General features: G+C 47.3%; 1 protein-coding gene across 1 annotated transcript; it reads right to left on the minus strand.

Moving 5' to 3' along the window:
• Positions 1-69: 69 nt before the first annotated feature.
• LPCAT3 (lysophosphatidylcholine acyltransferase 3) lies at positions 70-16,216 on the minus strand. The gene is made up of 13 exons (XM_051616165.1): positions 16,021-16,216; positions 5,863-5,970; positions 5,646-5,752; positions 5,400-5,493; positions 5,246-5,283; positions 4,013-4,191; positions 3,492-3,600; positions 2,733-2,819; positions 2,257-2,423; positions 1,472-1,619; positions 790-948; positions 545-671; positions 70-416 (listed from the first exon to the last, which is right to left on the minus strand). The coding sequence occupies exons 1-12, from the start codon at positions 16,214-16,216 to the stop codon at positions 555-557; spliced, it is 1,509 nt and encodes a 502-aa protein (XP_051472125.1). The 3' UTR covers positions 70-416; positions 545-554.
• Positions 16,217-16,716: the final 500 nt, after the last annotated feature.

Consider the following 16,716-nt stretch of genomic DNA (forward strand, 5'->3'; position numbering starts at 1 on the left):
TTGCTTGGGGGTGTGCAACAGGGTGCACGCCCACACCCAGGCACCTGAGCAGAAAGGAGCTGAAGCTGATTTGAAAAAGACCAGGAGCAGTTTTTTATCTTGGATGACAAACGTAGAAAAGTCAGAAGGTGGCTCCAATGCAATACAGTGCCTGCCGTGAGTGTTTTACAATCATCTGAGATCAGCAGAGAGATACAAGTGTCCACTGAGGGAGGCAGAGAGATAAGGCAACATATAGAAGGTGGAGGATCTGGAAGGAGGCTTACTCCATTCCCCTCCTTTTGGGTCTCTGACCCTGTGCTTTCTCTTTCCCCCTTCTTGTCATCAGAAAAGTAGTTCAGCACAGAAAACTTGGCAGGTGATGCTTTCCTTCTGGAGTGTTAGATCAACTCCTACAAATGCACAGGTGGTACAGTCTGAAAAAGAGAGAAGTGCTGGATTTCAGTGGTGGTTGTGTTTTCCTTTCACCTTGGCATGTAACATTGCTGCCCCACTTCATCTCCTTGCCCGAGTGTGGGATTCCCTCCACATCATACAGCCTTACCTTTTGGCTGTTATTCTGGTTTTTTAAGCTTTTCTTTTCGTGGCACAATTAATCTGCGAATGTAAGGCAACACCACCAGTAAGGTGAAGAACAACACGTGGCCAAGGAAATAAACAGACCTATACACCTGTAAAGAGAAAGGCAGGGTTAAGGATCAGCGAGCAGCTTTGAGCCAAGAACAGCTGAGAAGGCATGGAGGGAAAAGGGTGGGTTTCACGAGTTGCCTGTCTGTGGCTACTAAATACCTTCATCCACTTGTCCCAGGTGAAAAGGCAGAATGGCACCAGAGAGTAACCCATGAACAACCAGTGGTTAGCCTGCTGTAGCACGTAGAAGATGGGCCGCAAGGCAGTGATGGAGGCCAAAGTGCTCAGGGGAGGGCTGTCCCGAACAAGGTTTATGACCTAATTCAAAGAAAAACCAGAAGCCTCCTTAGTTGGGCGTCCTATGGCTAAATTTGCAGGCTCTGGGGCCAAAGTATCTGTGTAAAATGAATTTTAGTAAGCAGTCAGTCTAAAATATTTACATCTCCCATCCTGCTCAATGTTTTAATTAAGGAAAAAAAAAGCTTAAATATGGAATATTGTTCTCTCAGTACTGGGAGATTTAGCAGAGGCATTCAGCCCATGTGCTTGTCCTCCAACCTTTCCAGCTGCCAAGAACTTCTGTTGCCCTCTATTCATATGCCAGGCTCTCCATTTTTCTTCCTGTCAGCTCCTCCACTCAAATTTATGGCTTGCCCATGCAGAAGCAAGCAACCTACTGAACTCCAGAGCACAGAACTGCATCATGTTTTAAAAACAATTCCACAGTAAGCAGCTATGTTTCATATTTAATCCAAGGAAAGCCTTCACTAGGGCTGTTCCCAGGCTCACAGGGAAAGGCTAAGGCAGGCCACCCCACTCTGGGAAGTCAGACAAAGCGCACCTGTCTTTCAACGATGACTATAAGCAACTCCATTTGAAAGCACACCAGGTAGCCAGAGTGCAGCCCGTGCCAAATGGCCAGGAAGAACAGGGCCAGTGCCTGTGACAGCAGTTTGTTACCCAGGAACTTCAGGCGCTTGAAGATGTAGCTAGAGCAGAAAAGAAACAAACTCAAAGTGCTTCCAGTTTATTGTCTGTCCTCCCCTCGCTGTGCCAGAGGTGCAGGGCCCTGGGGACCATACGCCTTTGCACACCCTGTGGTGACAGAAACAGCAAGACGGCTCCCCGTGCCAGGGCAAAGTGTACCTCAGCCCTTTTCTTAAAAGAAATGCCAGCTAATTGGGAGAAGTGGTTCATCCAACAATGCACACAGAGGTGAAGGTGTGTTCCAATTCAGTGGTGTGTCCCAGCAACTGTGTTGAACCCAAACCCGGCTGAGTCATTGCACAGGAGGCATTCAAGAGGCACGATGCAGGAACCCGCTGTCAGAGCACTTCTGTGGCCATTGACCAGGCAGCTGAAGGGCTTGCTGTAGTCCCACTGTAACCTCTGCCCTCCTGCTGCCATCAACGGCTTGCCTAGATTAATGAACTGCCCTTTCAGGTGGAATGAAAAGATCTGTCTAACCCAGTAACCAGTTTCAAATGTGACAGCAGCAAATAAAGTGTGTTAAGAACTGAAAACTGGTATATTCTTCCTCTAGTGCTCCCTCTCAGCCTAGGATCTTGGTTCTGTTGTCACAGACCATACCAACACATTACAGAAAGGGATTTTTGTCCTGCTCACCGGGCCACCCAAGCATTGGTGTTGATGTTGAAAGAAGCAATGGTCCCTGTGAACAAAGGTGTTGTCTCATACAGCCAGACCTTCATGTTGGCACAGGCATTCCACAAAGGCTTTCCATTCTTGTCCTTCCCATTGTAGCCCAGACCAACAAGGATGCAGACACCTTCCTATGCAAAAAAATTCACGAGAGAGGTGAGAAGAAAACATGGCCCCCCTTTATTTTTGTGGTAAGGCAGAGCTGGGGAAGCTCTGACTCTCACCGTGTTGAGGAGAGACACTACTGCAGATGGAACAAATGGATTAAAAACTGCCTGCTTTTTTGTTAGCCAGCCTTTGTGAACTTGAAGCAAGCTAAACTGACCTGCACTGATCTCCAGATATTTGGATGACTTCAATTTAGTGCTAAGTCCAAGAGCATACAAAGGTGCTACCTTTCTTCATTTGTCTTTTGTTTCTGGAATGACATCTAGACTCACCGTAACAAGCCAGCAGGTTACATATTTGTAGAGTATCATTTTTCCCCAGATCAATATGTAACCACAGCGGAACCAGAAAGGCTTCTCCTGCAGAGAGAAGAGTGAAATAGAATAAAAAAAAGCCAGAGCTGAGTGGCAATAATGAGACAAGGTAGAAAAGATGTCATAACTGTTGTTCGTTTTAATCTGATGTATGTGTTGAGACTGCTGTATGGACTGGACTGCCAGGCTCCTGGCTTATGCAAATTTACATCTCATTCTCCTTCCTTTGGGAATATTTGGATATACTGAAATGGGTACTTTGGGAAGACGCTGAGATCATGGCATAATCATGGTAGAATTTATTCATACTGACACAGAAACACTGACTATCTGCAGGTAGGATGTACTTGTTAGGAGTTTTCTAAGAACTTCAAAGTTGCTCTTAAGCCTTGCAAGTTACTCTAGTCAAGCTCTTTGCATGTAATGTTTAAATGGAAGGTCATTCAAAAGTCACAGAACACGTTAGGTTTCCAAAACCAGGATTAATTCTCTGTTGTTTTCATCAGGTTCTGTTCAGATGAACACATTCCAGTTCTGCTTTAAATGGAGCACACAGGACAGGCAGTAAAGCCAAATCAGTTGTGGAAAGGCTTATCACTAGTTGCTGACTTATTATTAAATTGAGGCAAAATTAAAAAAAAAAGATATTCCACTCTTGTGATTCCACCAGAGAAGGGGAACTCTTCTGCACCCCAGAACTGCCAACTGCATACATACCATATAGTCATCTGAGATGAGGTATTCATCAGAGATGTACAGGCTTGACAAGGTATAGGTTACTAGAAACAAGAGACCCAAACTCAGGCGCTTGAGAGCAGGTACAAAACTGAGAAGGAAAAATATGAAGGTCAAAGAAAAGCTTTGGAAAGAGACTGTCAAACTCATAATTTTAAAAACAGAAGTTGAGAAGAGGAGGTAGGGGAGATAGCGATAGGGAGTCACCATCTTCCACTGCAGCAGATGCCTCCATTTGGAAGCTGGCATGCTAATGTTACCACGCTGGGACTAAGTCTGCGCTGAAGATGTCAAATGGTTGTTGATGTTCATGCCCTGGAACAATGCTAGGACATGAAGCAGAGAGTTACGAGCAGCTTTTCAAAGTTGCCATGTTTTATAAATCACTTTTGGCCACAGCACTTTAATGTCCAGGTAAGAAGGCACTCTGCTGCAGGGAATGTGTGAAGGATTCAGCATTCTAGGATCTTAGGAAGGTGAGAAGCTAGATGGCTTTTTATTACCTATTGGGTCTCTGGCCTTGAACGTCAGTCATCTCACCCCTTGCCAGTTTCTGATAGTCTACCATGGAGAACTGAGGCCCCACCATGAAGGCACCATAGAAATAGGAGAATCCTGAGACCTCCAGCAAGGTAGGAACTCCACGGACAGCAAACTGCCGCTGCTCAGGGGTCAGGAACTCCTGCACCAAAGGCAGTGGCATTAATATCATCCTAGGGGATCTCATTCTAGCTCTGGATGTTACGTTCTCAACCTACTTCCTTAATGGTCTCAGTTCTTGCTCTCCACGTATATGGAACTTTCCACTTTGTACTTCAGGTCCATTCCTCTCTCCGGCCCTGTCTATGCCCACCCCTTTAAATAGCAACAAGATCCAATGGTTGAGACCCATTGCACAGATCTCTATTCCCAAATAAGCTCAAAACATGGAAGGGATTTACTGACATGCATCCCTGCTGGCACAGTAAAAGCGCCGTACCTGACCTATCCCAGTCTCTGACTGCAATCACATGTACTCTCTCAAGACCTTATTGTCCTACAATTCCTACTTCTTGATGCAAGAATTCATTGTCTTTAAATACTTGAAACTTCAGCTTTGGAAATTTCACCTCAACCTTGTTTTCTTGCAGTCAGCAGTGATTCCATGGATGCTAAAAACTCGGTCAGGCCCCAAACAGGAGATGGGGAACGCAGATACTTCATGCAGGATTAGGAGACTGTAGCAAGTGTTCTGCCTTCTCCCACACATGCTGTGCAACTTCTCTCACTGCTCTAAAAACAGGGCCCTAACAAATGGTAAAGGGCAACAATTCACAAGGATACAGTAGACTAAACAAGGAAAAGGAAGATGGGAGCTAAGATCCAGTGCTGATGGTCTGCAAGCTAAAGGTACACTACCCACAAGACACAGAGCATTTGGGGACTGGGAATCTAAAGCAATAGATTTGGGGGAAGGAGATGGAATTTGCAAGGGGGCAGAATAATATTCTGACACGATTGAAACAACTTTTGTCCATCTCTAATCACTACTGTCTCTGTTCCAAATTATTTCTTTCCACTCCAGAGTTCAGTGCCCCCAGACACGGATACAGCTCCCCACTCAGCTGCGTGGTTTACCAAACAATGAATGGAGCTTGCTAACTCACATCCTTTGAACTTGATGTTCTGACCTCTAGCTGACCAGAATGGCACAGAAGAGGGGAGGAGGAATGATGGAGAAATGGTGTCTTACTCACCGGAGCTTTTCCTCCATCATAGTAATCGATGGCCAGACCTAGAGGTGGGAAACAACTATGTAAAGCCCTGGGATGGGCTGGCTGGGCTGAACAAGCAGTCCTCTTGTCCTTGAGGCTTGTAGAATGCAAGAAATAGGAAGGAGGTGGCACTCACCAATCAACTTGAGTGTCAAGACACAGTGTGGCATTGTCCACTTGATGTCATAATGCTCCGTGGCTGTGAAGTAATATCCAGCCATAAGGTATGTCTGGAAAAAAAGCATTGTTTGGGTTATTTAAACAAATTCCTCCAGCTGGTTTTGATCTGTCTCCACTTTTCCACCCACGGTTGCTACTGGGAAGCGCAAAACTCAACAGAGGGCTCCTTTCTACAACCCGATGCAGTAAGAAAGAGTTTTACCATCTGAAAGAGGAACGTGGTGAAGACGGCAGTGACTGTGCGACCCATTAGTCTCAGTATGAGGAACTGGATTAGGACACACAGCAAGGAATGAAAGAACTGCATCCCTGTGGGACGGGAGAGAGAGAGAGAGATGAAGCAGAAATGACATTACAGGTCCTCCCTAACCACAACACGCCCTGGGCCAGGCAGCTCTCCCTGCCCCAATTAATCTTACCAAAATTGAAGTAAGCAATTGAAAGTCCTGTGATCACATTGTAGAGATGAATGAGGTAGGTCTCCTTCTGGAAGAGGAAATAGCGCTGGAACAAGGCAAAAGGATATCCTGAGTAGAGGAGGAAAAGGAGAGAAATAAAGATTAAAGAGTTGTAAATGAGTGTAGGCAGACATTTGTAATGGTCCAGATGATAGCTTCCTTCAGCATGTTATTAGGAACATGTACTTTACACAGATTCAACACAGGTCACAGTATACATTCCTGATATTGTATTTCCATCTGGGGAGACAGATGCCAGATGAATTACTCTGTATGTTACACAGAAGAAAATACTTCAACAGGAACATATCAAAGTTGACACTGAAGTGCAAGTGATTCCAGGATTACAGTTACTGGCTTCATTCAACACATGTGACAGATAATGCTGAAATACATGAATCAGACTTTAATCTCTGATTCATTTCCAAATTCTGTGACAAACACAGTGAAAGTGGTGAAAAGCTAGATTAAAAAAAAACAAAACAACACAACAAAAAAAAACAAGGGGGGGAGGGGAATTTTATAATACCATCACACTGTCCTTAAAAAATTCAATCCCCTCTCCCACCTCAATAAGTTCTTACATGATGCTGACCACCTTTAGTCCCAGAGTTCCTTAAGTGACCTCCAGTAGCACACTCTTTTCTACCTCTCCAACTTCAAATTTGCATCTGATTTGTGAACTACTGGGCACACAAAGCTGTAACTAAAATCCACTGAGACTATGCGTGTAGTATTTTTAAAAAGAAACAAAGTCAGAAGCACTTCATATAGAGCAGCTAAGATAAGTGGAAGGAGTTTTTTCCTAGAATTTTCTGCATGTTAGCTCCCAGTCTAATTTAGGAATGCCTCCAGATTATTCATCTGTGGCTCCAGTGAGAAGCAAACGTTTGTGAAGCACTGTGATAGCATGGTGAGACGTGCCATACAGAAATCCATGGGTAAATTAAATTCCATCATCTAGGTGAGCTTCATGCAGCATGCAATAAACATTGCCACGTATTCCACAAATAATATATTACGTTTTAATACATATTGACACAGGAATCATTGTCCATCTCATGAGTATGTGAAATCTGTTCCCACAATTATAGTTCCAGACACTGGAACAGGCTGTCCAGGGAAGCTGTGGATGGGAAGTGTTCAAGGGCAGGCTGGATGGGGCTCTCAGCAACCTGGTCCAGTGGGAGGTGTCCCTGCCCATGCAGGGGGGTTGGATCTAGGTGATCTTTAAGCTCCCTTCCCACCCAAACCATTCTATGATTCTACTGCTTCTAAAGGCAGGCACAACGAGCAGACCTGCAATAGCAGAAGGAACTTTAATTCAGGCATTTCATTACTTATTGCTTTCCTTTGCAAGCTTGTGTTCTTTCATCGTGATTAAAACCAAAACTGAACCACACCTTCTACAAAAAAAAAAAAAAAAAAAGAAAAAAAAAGAAAAAAAGAAAAAAGAAAAAAGGCAGGACATCCCAAACCACCACTCTGGTACCCACCCTGCTTATTAGGCTAGCTGAATTCTGTAGCAGTGAATAGATCTTTGATACTTGCACTAATGGAGTAATAGCAGCAGCAGGTAGTCAAGTTTTTATATGGAGCAGTAATAAAAGGTGATGAAACCCACATCTTGCCAAGAAGTGCCTGATGGATGGAAGGCTTCCAACAAGCAAGGCTGAATCTAATCACTACTGTGAGAGGGAAGGAGAAACTGCCACGTTGTGTAAAATGCACAGATTGCCGCCTGTCAGTGCTGACAGACTGAGGTGTCACTGGAGCCACTTCAAGGCCCTCCCTGTCCCTGCCAAACCCCCATGACGTTTGGGACTCTTGGGCTCCCTTCTGTCCCAGACAGCAGCATACTCTCCTGAGCCCAGCTGTGTTCTTGCTGCTTCTTGAAACGGAGCTCCTGTTACCCTTTCCTCAGCCTCTTGCCACCCCTCTTTTGGTCTTTCCCTGCCTCCTTGTTCCTTTTCCTTCCTCCTTTTGTGTCCTATGCTGATTTCCACGCCCCAGGCTGCTTTCTGGGTCCAAGCAGCCGGGCCAGCCCCACATACCATTGCCCTTCTCCTGCAGAACCTGGCAACCTCGCTCCTGCACGCTCATCCAGCTTGCTCTTCCCTTCTGCAGGGAAGAATTCCCCCACAAAATGCCTCACCCAACCCCCCCACCCCGTCCCTTCCTGCTCCAACACCAGGAGCAGAGGGATGTGCCTCTGCTGCCCCTGAATGCCAGCTGAGGGGCAAAGAGGGAATCAGCAAAGGAAGTTCATCACATGGGCTCTCTAGGGATACAGGAGTAGCTCAAATAATTACAGCAATTAACATTATTTAAAAAAAAACACAAAACAACCAAGAAGTAAGTAATATTGTCTAACAGCCTTATATGTAGAAACATATAGATGGGGATTTTTTTTTTTTTTCACACATCAATCATCCTGCCAAAGTTTAAGAAGTGTATCGACAACTGACTTCGTGAAATGGGAACTGGTAAAAAAAATATAAAATGTAACCATCAAAAGTTAAAATACTGAGGTTTGTAATTGAAAAATGTTGCCACCTTTTGAGCAACAGGAAGACAGAGCCAATCTGAAATATAGGCAAAGAACCATTTATTACTGCTTGCTGACATTTATGGTTTTAAAACCGCATTTTCAAGGGTTTCCCACTCTCTCAAAAATCAGTACAATCTCACAAAACATTCAGCTTTTATCAGAAAAAAAATACACTTGTCTTTTAGCTTCAGCCATTGCTGTAGAAAGAATTACATTATGACTGAGTACTGAAACGTGCCTTGGGTTTCTAAAAGTCAGACAATTTATTTTCTCCCATCCCCAACTAGTGTTCATACTCTTTAAAAAAAGACTTGTCTCACCTGCCATGCATACTCCTTTTTACCTCTACACACGAGATCATATAGTGGTTTGGTTAATGCTACTCTGAAGGAGAAAGAATAATGAGCCCTTGCAAATATAGAGCTACTAGTATGTGCAGAATAAATGGTTTTATAAAGCCACAAATATAAATCCCAGTCTTGTACTACACGGGTGCTCTTTCAGTTAAAAAATCACCACCTCTCCTGATATCCAGAGCAACTTGCAGTACTCTGGACTGCAATTTAGTTACAGTTTTGCTGCACACTAGATAATTTTCTTAGTTTTACAGCTGTGCCAGTTCCACACTGCAGATATAACCTTTAACCCCCTAACAGCAATGATCATTCCGCTGTGGCCTGTGTTTTCTGAACACTCATAAACTACCAATTAATTAATGAGCTATTCCTACCAATAACAGCAGCACTCCCTTTTGCTATTCAGAAGCAACAGGACTGAAATCCCTGCTCCTTGCTGCTGAGCTCAGCAGCTCCCAGGCTGCCCAAAATCCTCTTCTGCAGCTCCCTTGGGCAGAGCTGACTGAGGCAAGAAACTACCTGTAGTACACTCCAAGAGAAAACAGGTGACCCATTGTTCCAAATGAATTCTGCTCTCTACATACTATGGAGTTAAAAAGTAGTCTGCATGCAGTCTGTTTTTGCCTCCAGATAAACCTTCTATAGAAGGGAATTAGCAATTGATAAAAAAGGGAAAAATTAGCTCATGGAATCACGGATTTGTCAAGGGACCTCTAGAGATCACCCAGTCCAACTGCCCTGCTAAAGCAGGATCCCCTAGAGCACATTACCCAGGACTGCATCCAGGGGGGTCTTGAATGTCTCCAGAGAAGGGGACTCCACAACCCCCCTGGGCAGCCTGTTCCAGTGCTCTGTCACCCTCAGAGTAAAGAAGTTTTTCTGTGTTTCAGCTTGTGCCCTTTGCTCCTCGTCCTGTCACTGGGAACTACTGAAAAGAGTCTGGCTCCATCCTCCTTGCACACACCCTCTAGATACTTAGAGGCATTCATAAGGTCTCCCCTCAGCCTTCTCATCTACAGGCTAATGAGTCCCAGCTCTCTCAGCCTTTCCTCATAAGAGAGAAGCTCCAATCCTCCAACCATCTTTGTTGCCCTGCGCTGGACTTTCTCCGGTAATTCCCTCTCTCTCTTAAACTGGGTAGCACAGAATTGGACACTGTATTTCAGATGTGGAATTGGACACTGTATTCCAGATCTGGCCTCATTAGGGCAGAACCCGGGTTGAAGGATGACCTCCTGCAACCTGCTAGCCACATTCTTCCTAATGTGGATACATAATGTGTGGCCTAACTCCTCCTTATCGCAGGATACCATTGGCAGCAAGGGCACATTGCTGGCTCATGGTTAAATTATTGTCTACTAGGACTCCCAAGATCCTTCTCAGAACTGCTTTTGAGCAGGTCCCCCCCCAGCCTATACTGGTGCATGGGGTTGCTCCTCCCTAGGTGCAGGACCCTACACTTGCCCTTGTTGAACCCCATGAGGTTCCTCTCTGCCCAGCTCTCCATCCTGCCCAGGTCACACTGGATGGCAACACAGCCCTCTGGAGTGTCAGCCCCCCTGCCCAGTTTGGTATCATCAGAGGACTTGCTCAGGATACATCCTGACCCCTCATCCAGGTCATTGATGGGTATGTTGAACAAGACTGGACCAAGTACTGACCCCTGGGGGACACCACTGGTTACAGGCCTCCAACTCGACCCTGCTCCACTGATCACAACCCTCTGAGCTCTGTCACTCAACCAGTTCTCAATCCACCTCACTGTCCACTCATCTAGCCCACACTTCCTGGGCTTCTTACTGAGGACGTGACGGGAAACAAGCTGCTGCTGCCGAACTCCTCCTTTTCTTTTTTAACTTCATGGGAACAAGAGTATGATCTCTAGTTAAGAGAACCCTGGCACTGGAAGGAAGTAACAAGGTCAGCTTCTTCACCACAGCCATTTGGGAGAGTAACACGCAGCTGCACAATGCCCAGGTTGTCCACAAACACAAGAATCTAACTGAGCAAAAAAAGTAAATGATCAAGAGGCTGGATTAGGCAGGAGAACAGTTCTAACTTCAAGCAAAAATAGTGCTGTCACATTCACCATCTTCTGGAATGGGTGATTAAGATGCCTGTCTTTTTCCAGAGATAAAGCTGCAAGTAAGAACCTCAAAAATACTCTTCATCTCTGCTCTTCATTTCCCCTTTCATATGCGTTAGCTTCATTTCACCTCCAAGAGAGCAGATCAGACAATTTATCCTCTTCTCCCTTTTACTGATCAGTTAACTCCATCCACCTTTGTTAACATTTAGCAGACCAATTGTCTCTATTTTCTTATAAGAATGCTAAAACTAAAATGAAGAGGACAACAGGAAAAAGATGTAAAAACACAAGCCTTACCTTTTATCTTCACTTCAAAGGAATTATCTTGTCCTGTCTATAATATTGGAAAAGCCCTACACCTTGTTTAACACTGGGTGTATACATGAGTATTTTAATTCAGCCCAGGGTGTACTTTAAGCCCACTTATGGTGCTTTAGTTTGCATAGCAGAACTGTCTCAAAGCACGTGTACAGGTCTCTTTTCAGACAAAACTGAACTGAACTGAAAACACACTCCAATGGATGCTCAGTCTGTATGACTGGACTGAAGCAATCCCAAAATAAATGCCCCAATCCCAACAGGTACTGCAAACAAACTAGTCTGCACTACAGGTCTGCTCCTACTGTACCATTTTACTTGCTAATGTAGACACAGTAAGTGGGTAGTGTTATGCAGCTCTCTCTTTTTAAGGAATAATGTGTATTTGAATTTAAGAGGTTAAAAAAGGCAGCACAAGAGTGCTCTGTGACAGGGCTGATTTTAGCACGTGTGACGGGATAGTGCTGCCTCTTACAACTTCTTCTCTCGTCTCTTACCCATTGAAACCAGTTGTTTGCCTCCCCTTCAGTAAGGTTCTTGCTTGGCTGACCAGCTGGGGATTTGATTTGGGATAAGTCATCAGCTCTGGGTGACCACAGTGAGAATTTCACTGAGTCAAAAATATCTTCAAGATGCAGAGCACAGGAATAAACAGAGGATGTAAAAAAATGGTAAGAAGTAGAAGAGGAGGTGGTAAGGCCATTTGCAAGCAAAGCAGCAGGTTTTCAGCACCTATTCAGAAGAATGTGCCAATTTCTGCAGGTCACTGCTATATCTGTAGATGAGAGAACGCTTCCCCAGTCCTTTTCCTGGCAGGTCTGGGCAGATCAGCAGGGTCCGTTCTGGCTCGGCTATAAAGAGTATGTTGGCCTCCATCCACATCATCCAGCAGAGCATGCCAGATAGCTTGCAAGCCCTGGTGTAATAGCATGGCCCGATAAACATCTATAATTCTTTGGGATGATACAGCTACACAAGAAATAAGCTCAGCCTAAAGTCTTAAAACACAGAGCCACGAGGCCTTCTGCACCCTGGCCTACACTCTGAGTAGTGACAGAGGAAGGAAATCTATCTCCTATCCTGAAAGACAAGAGCAGCAGAACAGAAATCCTCTTCTCTCCCTGCCATTGCTGGAGGGACTCCCCCTCTCCACCCATGGGCTAGGTCAGTGTTGGCTTGTGTTGCTCAATCCAGCAACCAGAAAGTAACTGGATCACTGGCGTCTTCCAACCCGACCTAAAGACAGAGTTTCTCCTGGGTGAACACTGAGCCCTGGACCTCCTGAAGAATGCAAAGTAGAGTAACATCTCTCAAAAGACATTTTAATATGATTGACAGACATGAGTGTATGAGACATACCACAATATTTTAAATGATGGGGTTCAGAACTATCCTTCAAGTATTACTGCTGTTGATAATCTTGCCAAATTATGGCTTAAATTCTTCTAAGGTCATTTATGCAACTTTTCACATACAGGAAGTCTGAAGTAAATTTTTAATCTTCTGAGTAATGGAATCTAATCCAGTTTCAAATTTGCAGGAAGTATGAAAGGTGTCTCAGATTTAAATATAAAGCTGTGACTAAATTCCCCAGAATCTGCTCAGCAATGCACTGTTACGATTTAGGACTACCTCAGTTTTTCCTCCTTTCTCCTTCTCCCCTGTATTGAAACTTTTATCAGTAGTGGCACAATGTTAACAGTTTTAAATGACCTTGTTTGGTTACTTCAGATCATGAACAGACTTACTCTGTGTCAACAGAGTCCTATTTTTTCAACAACAACAGCCTTCTCTGGAAATTAATGTAAGATGTTGCAAACTTCTTTGTGATTCTTCCTCTTTTTCAGAATGCTGTTTTTACCAGTTTCTGGTGATCTGCTAAACAGTGAACCTCTAGAAACAGTTGTCACAGTAGAACCGCACAGTATAGATGATGAACTGAGTCATAGAAGAAGAAGAAATAAGCAAGAAGTTTTAAATCCGTCTTTGGAATGGAGTACCATGCTTCATCCTCACGGTCTTGCTCTGAAATAATTCAGCAATATTAGCTGCTGCCAACAAAAATAATTTTCTTCCTGAATCTATGCAAACAGGAGGAAATAAAGGAAAAGCCATCTCTTGCCTGTCCTAAAGCCATTTCCAGCTTTTGGAAATGCTTTTCATTATACCCCATGCCATTGTACAAAGTGGTCATCAGCAGTAGTTGCATTACCAGCAGGCTTGGGGCTTTCAGTCACATTAAAGGGATTGTAAGCTAAGCTGCAATTAAATCAACATTTCATTGCTCGAGCTGGGTTAAGGAACTCTGCTCATTTTTGTGTTGTTCCAGAATGGTGCTTGGCCCTCCCTTTCAATGTAATGGTGTGTATATATAATGCTTTACTACTCATGCATTAAGCAGGAAAGCTGGAGTCAATCCCCTCTGCCTGAGTGGCACCATCTACACAGCCTGCAAGAGAACCAAACTGTAGGCAAGGCTGTTTTGCATGCCTTTAAGCCTTTCCTCTGAAGTTATGCCTTCAATTGCATGTAATTAAGAGATACTGAACGAGGGAGAAAGAACAAGGAAATGTGCAGCTCTAGCCTCCTGGGATGATACACATTTCAGGTATGCATGGGAAAGAGATGTGAGTGGGTTCCCAGTCCCTGATCCCCAGACCTCTAATATAAATTATGAAGATCCATTATAACTTTATACAAAATAGACGGTGCCCTAAATCAGGAAGGGTCACTGTGCCATCACAGTAGCTTAGCCGGGTCTACACTACGTGGAACATTTGTAATGACACACACACACATCTCAGACTTTATGAGTGGGCATCTCTTCTTATAATTGTGATAATTCTCCACTGTTCATTTAAAGAAGGAAGTGGTTTTGCTCACCCATAGAAAACCAAGCAGGAAACAACCTTCCAGTGCCATGTTCTAGCTTGCTGTTAGCAAGAAATAAGAAGGAACTCTGAGAGAGAGCATGTTCAAGGTGTATTTTGCAAAAGTATCAGTCTACTGTATGTGGCAATTTCCACACATACCTGCTAACACCTCTTCTGTACGGGTACTTGTTAGACTAGTCCCTTGGTTGGATCAGTTGACTAGCCTGGTAGTAAACTATCTGCTTTTTCTGGTTTAGGCTTCTGTCAGGCAAGTCAATTCAATCAGATCGTAATTAAAGTACCAGAGAAAGATATGGGAGAAAGGCAAGTAGGTGCATTCAGGGTTTGCTTTCATTTACCTGGCCATTGGACAGGACTTTGAGCAACCTAGTCCAGTGGGAGGTGTCCCTGCCCATGCAGGAGGACTGGAACTAGATGATCTTCAAGGTCCATTCCAACCCAAACCATTTGATGATTCAATGATGACTTTTCCCATTCATCTGGGAGACCCGGTAGATCAGCTCACACTGATTCCTGTGTATGTCCTGTATATGTTTTCTATTACTTTTTTTCTTTACAGAGGAAGTTTAGTGTAACTGACTTTTAACTTAAGTTCAAAATTACAGCCAGTTCAATCCCCTGTATCTACCCTTGACCTGAAGAAACTTTTGGTTTGAACTTACATGTTGCACATTTAATCAGAATAAGTGTGGTGCAGACCACAGTTATGAAGTGACACAACTTTTCCTGCATCCCTTTTTAAAAATTATTCTTCTAGTTAGCCAAAGGAACTTTGACAGATTACACAGTAGCAGCTTTATCCCTTCAAAAACACTTTCAGGTTCAGGTAAAAGCTTGTAGCTCCTGTTAGGTGACTACAACACCAAAAGCTTTCAAACCCCAAGGTTTCAGTGGGCACCGGCAGAGCTGTTATCTAGGCTGCGTGTACACATACACTTGAATTAATGTTTTGGGAGCTACAAACTCCCCCTCAGTTGTTAGCCCACAGAGTAACTCAAGCCCTGCCTTAACCATTTTACATGTGACTTAGTTACCTCATGTTGAGATAAGCATATGCAGCGTGTTTTGCAACACCCTTGGCATCGAAGTTGGGAGTACCAGCACAACATCCCAAGCCTTCTGGCCACTTAGTTGGCAGGCTTTGCTCGCCCTCCCTGGCAGCCCCTGGGATGCCCTGCCGCTCCCGCATAGCTCCGTGACTGCTGCAGCCGCTCCTCGGGTCTCTGGGCAGAGACACTCGGACGGGGCGGCATCTCAGAGGGGCTGCGGAGATTCCAGGGCCCGCAGCCCGCCAGGCACGCGCTCCCGGGGAACGCGATACGCAGGCAGCACCTGCCACCCACCCACCCGCCGACAGCGGGACAACCGCCAGCAAAGTTCCTCCGCCCGAAAACGCCGCTCCCGCCACGGCCCCAAAGCAGACCGGCGCTGGCCCCGCGGCTGCCGCGGCCGGGCTCTGCCCCTGCCCCCGGGGTGCCCGCACCCCTCTCCCTGCCGCCCCGGCTTCCCAGGGGCGGACCCGCCGCCTCCCCCTCTCCCGCGGGGAGACCCCGGGGGCTCGCGCCGGGATCCCGCCCCGCCGGCTCAAGCGGGGCTGGCTCCAAACGCCCCGCCGCGGCCCGGGCGGCGCCCGCCCGGCTTGTCCCGCGGCACCACCCGCCGTGGCCCGGGCTGGCCCGGGGCCGGCCCGCCGGCCGGGCGCACACACACGTGGCCCGGCGGGGCGGCGCTGGCAGAGGGCGGCTGCGCGCCGGCACAGCGCGGACGGCCCCGCGCAGCCTGGCAGGGCACGGCGCGCCGGCGGAGCGGAGCGGAGCGCAGGGGTCGGCCGGCCCAACGGCGGGCGGGGCGCCCTGCCCGGTAACGCCAGACCCGTCAGCCCCGGCCGCCGCGCCCCCCGCCCTCCCTTACCCATCAGGATGGAGAGGATGAGGCGCAGCGCCTGCTCCGACGAGCCCAGGGCCTCGGCCAGCCGCGCCAGGCCCCAGCCGGACCCCGCCACCGCCATCTTCTCGGCCGGCCGCCCCACCGGCCGGTGGCTCCCGGAACCCGGCAGCGGCACCAGCCCCCGCGGCCCCCGCACCGCTCGCGGCCCCTCCGCGCCCATTGGCTGCGCCGGCCCGGCCCCGCCCCCGCCGCGCTGCCGATTGGGTGGGAGGCGGTGGCGGGGCGGGGCCGGCGCTCACTAAGGCAAAGGTTACCCCGCGAGGGGGCGGCGCCGAGGAGCGGTCCCCGCTGGCCAATGATTGGAGAAAGCGCTCGGGGGGGGCGGGGCCCGGCGCCGGCGGCGGGGGGCGGGGCGGGGCGGGCGGGGCGGAGCTCGCCTCCCTATTGGCTGCGGCGGGACAGGAGAGAGCCGGGCGGGACGGGGCGGGGCAGGGGTTATTCGCGGGCACCGGTAACGGCTGTGCAGGGTTAACGGCTGTGCCGGCGGGGCGAGGGCAGGACCCCGCGCCCCTGGCTGGGGAGCAGGCGCTCTCCTGAGCCTGCCCCGCGCCGCCGGCTCCCGGCCCCCAGCCCCGCCGGCTCCCGGCCCCCAGCCCCGCCGGCCCCCGGCCCCCAGCCCCCCGTCGCCGGCTCTTGGCCCCCGTCGGTCCCCAGAGGGAC

The sequence above is a fragment of the Apus apus genome, chromosome 1 (assembly GCF_020740795.1).
Source record: "Apus apus isolate bApuApu2 chromosome 1, bApuApu2.pri.cur, whole genome shotgun sequence".
Lineage (NCBI taxonomy): Eukaryota > Metazoa > Chordata > Aves > Apodiformes > Apodidae > Apus > Apus apus.

Bases quoted from the DNA above. Each gene is read 5' to 3' on its own strand.
- LPCAT3 (XM_051616165.1), bottom strand. From the start codon at position 16,216: ATGGGCGCGGAGGGGCCGCGAGCGGTGCGGGGGCCGCGGGGGCTGGTG. The intron at 5,971-16,020 runs GTAAGGGAGGGC...TCCTCTACTCAG, and splicing joins CATCCTCTCCATCCTGATGG to GATATCCTTTTGCCTTGTTC. The intron at 672-789 runs GTATTTAGTAGC...TTCTCTTTACAG, and splicing joins CCTGGGACAAGTGGATGAAG to GTGTATAGGTCTGTTTATTT.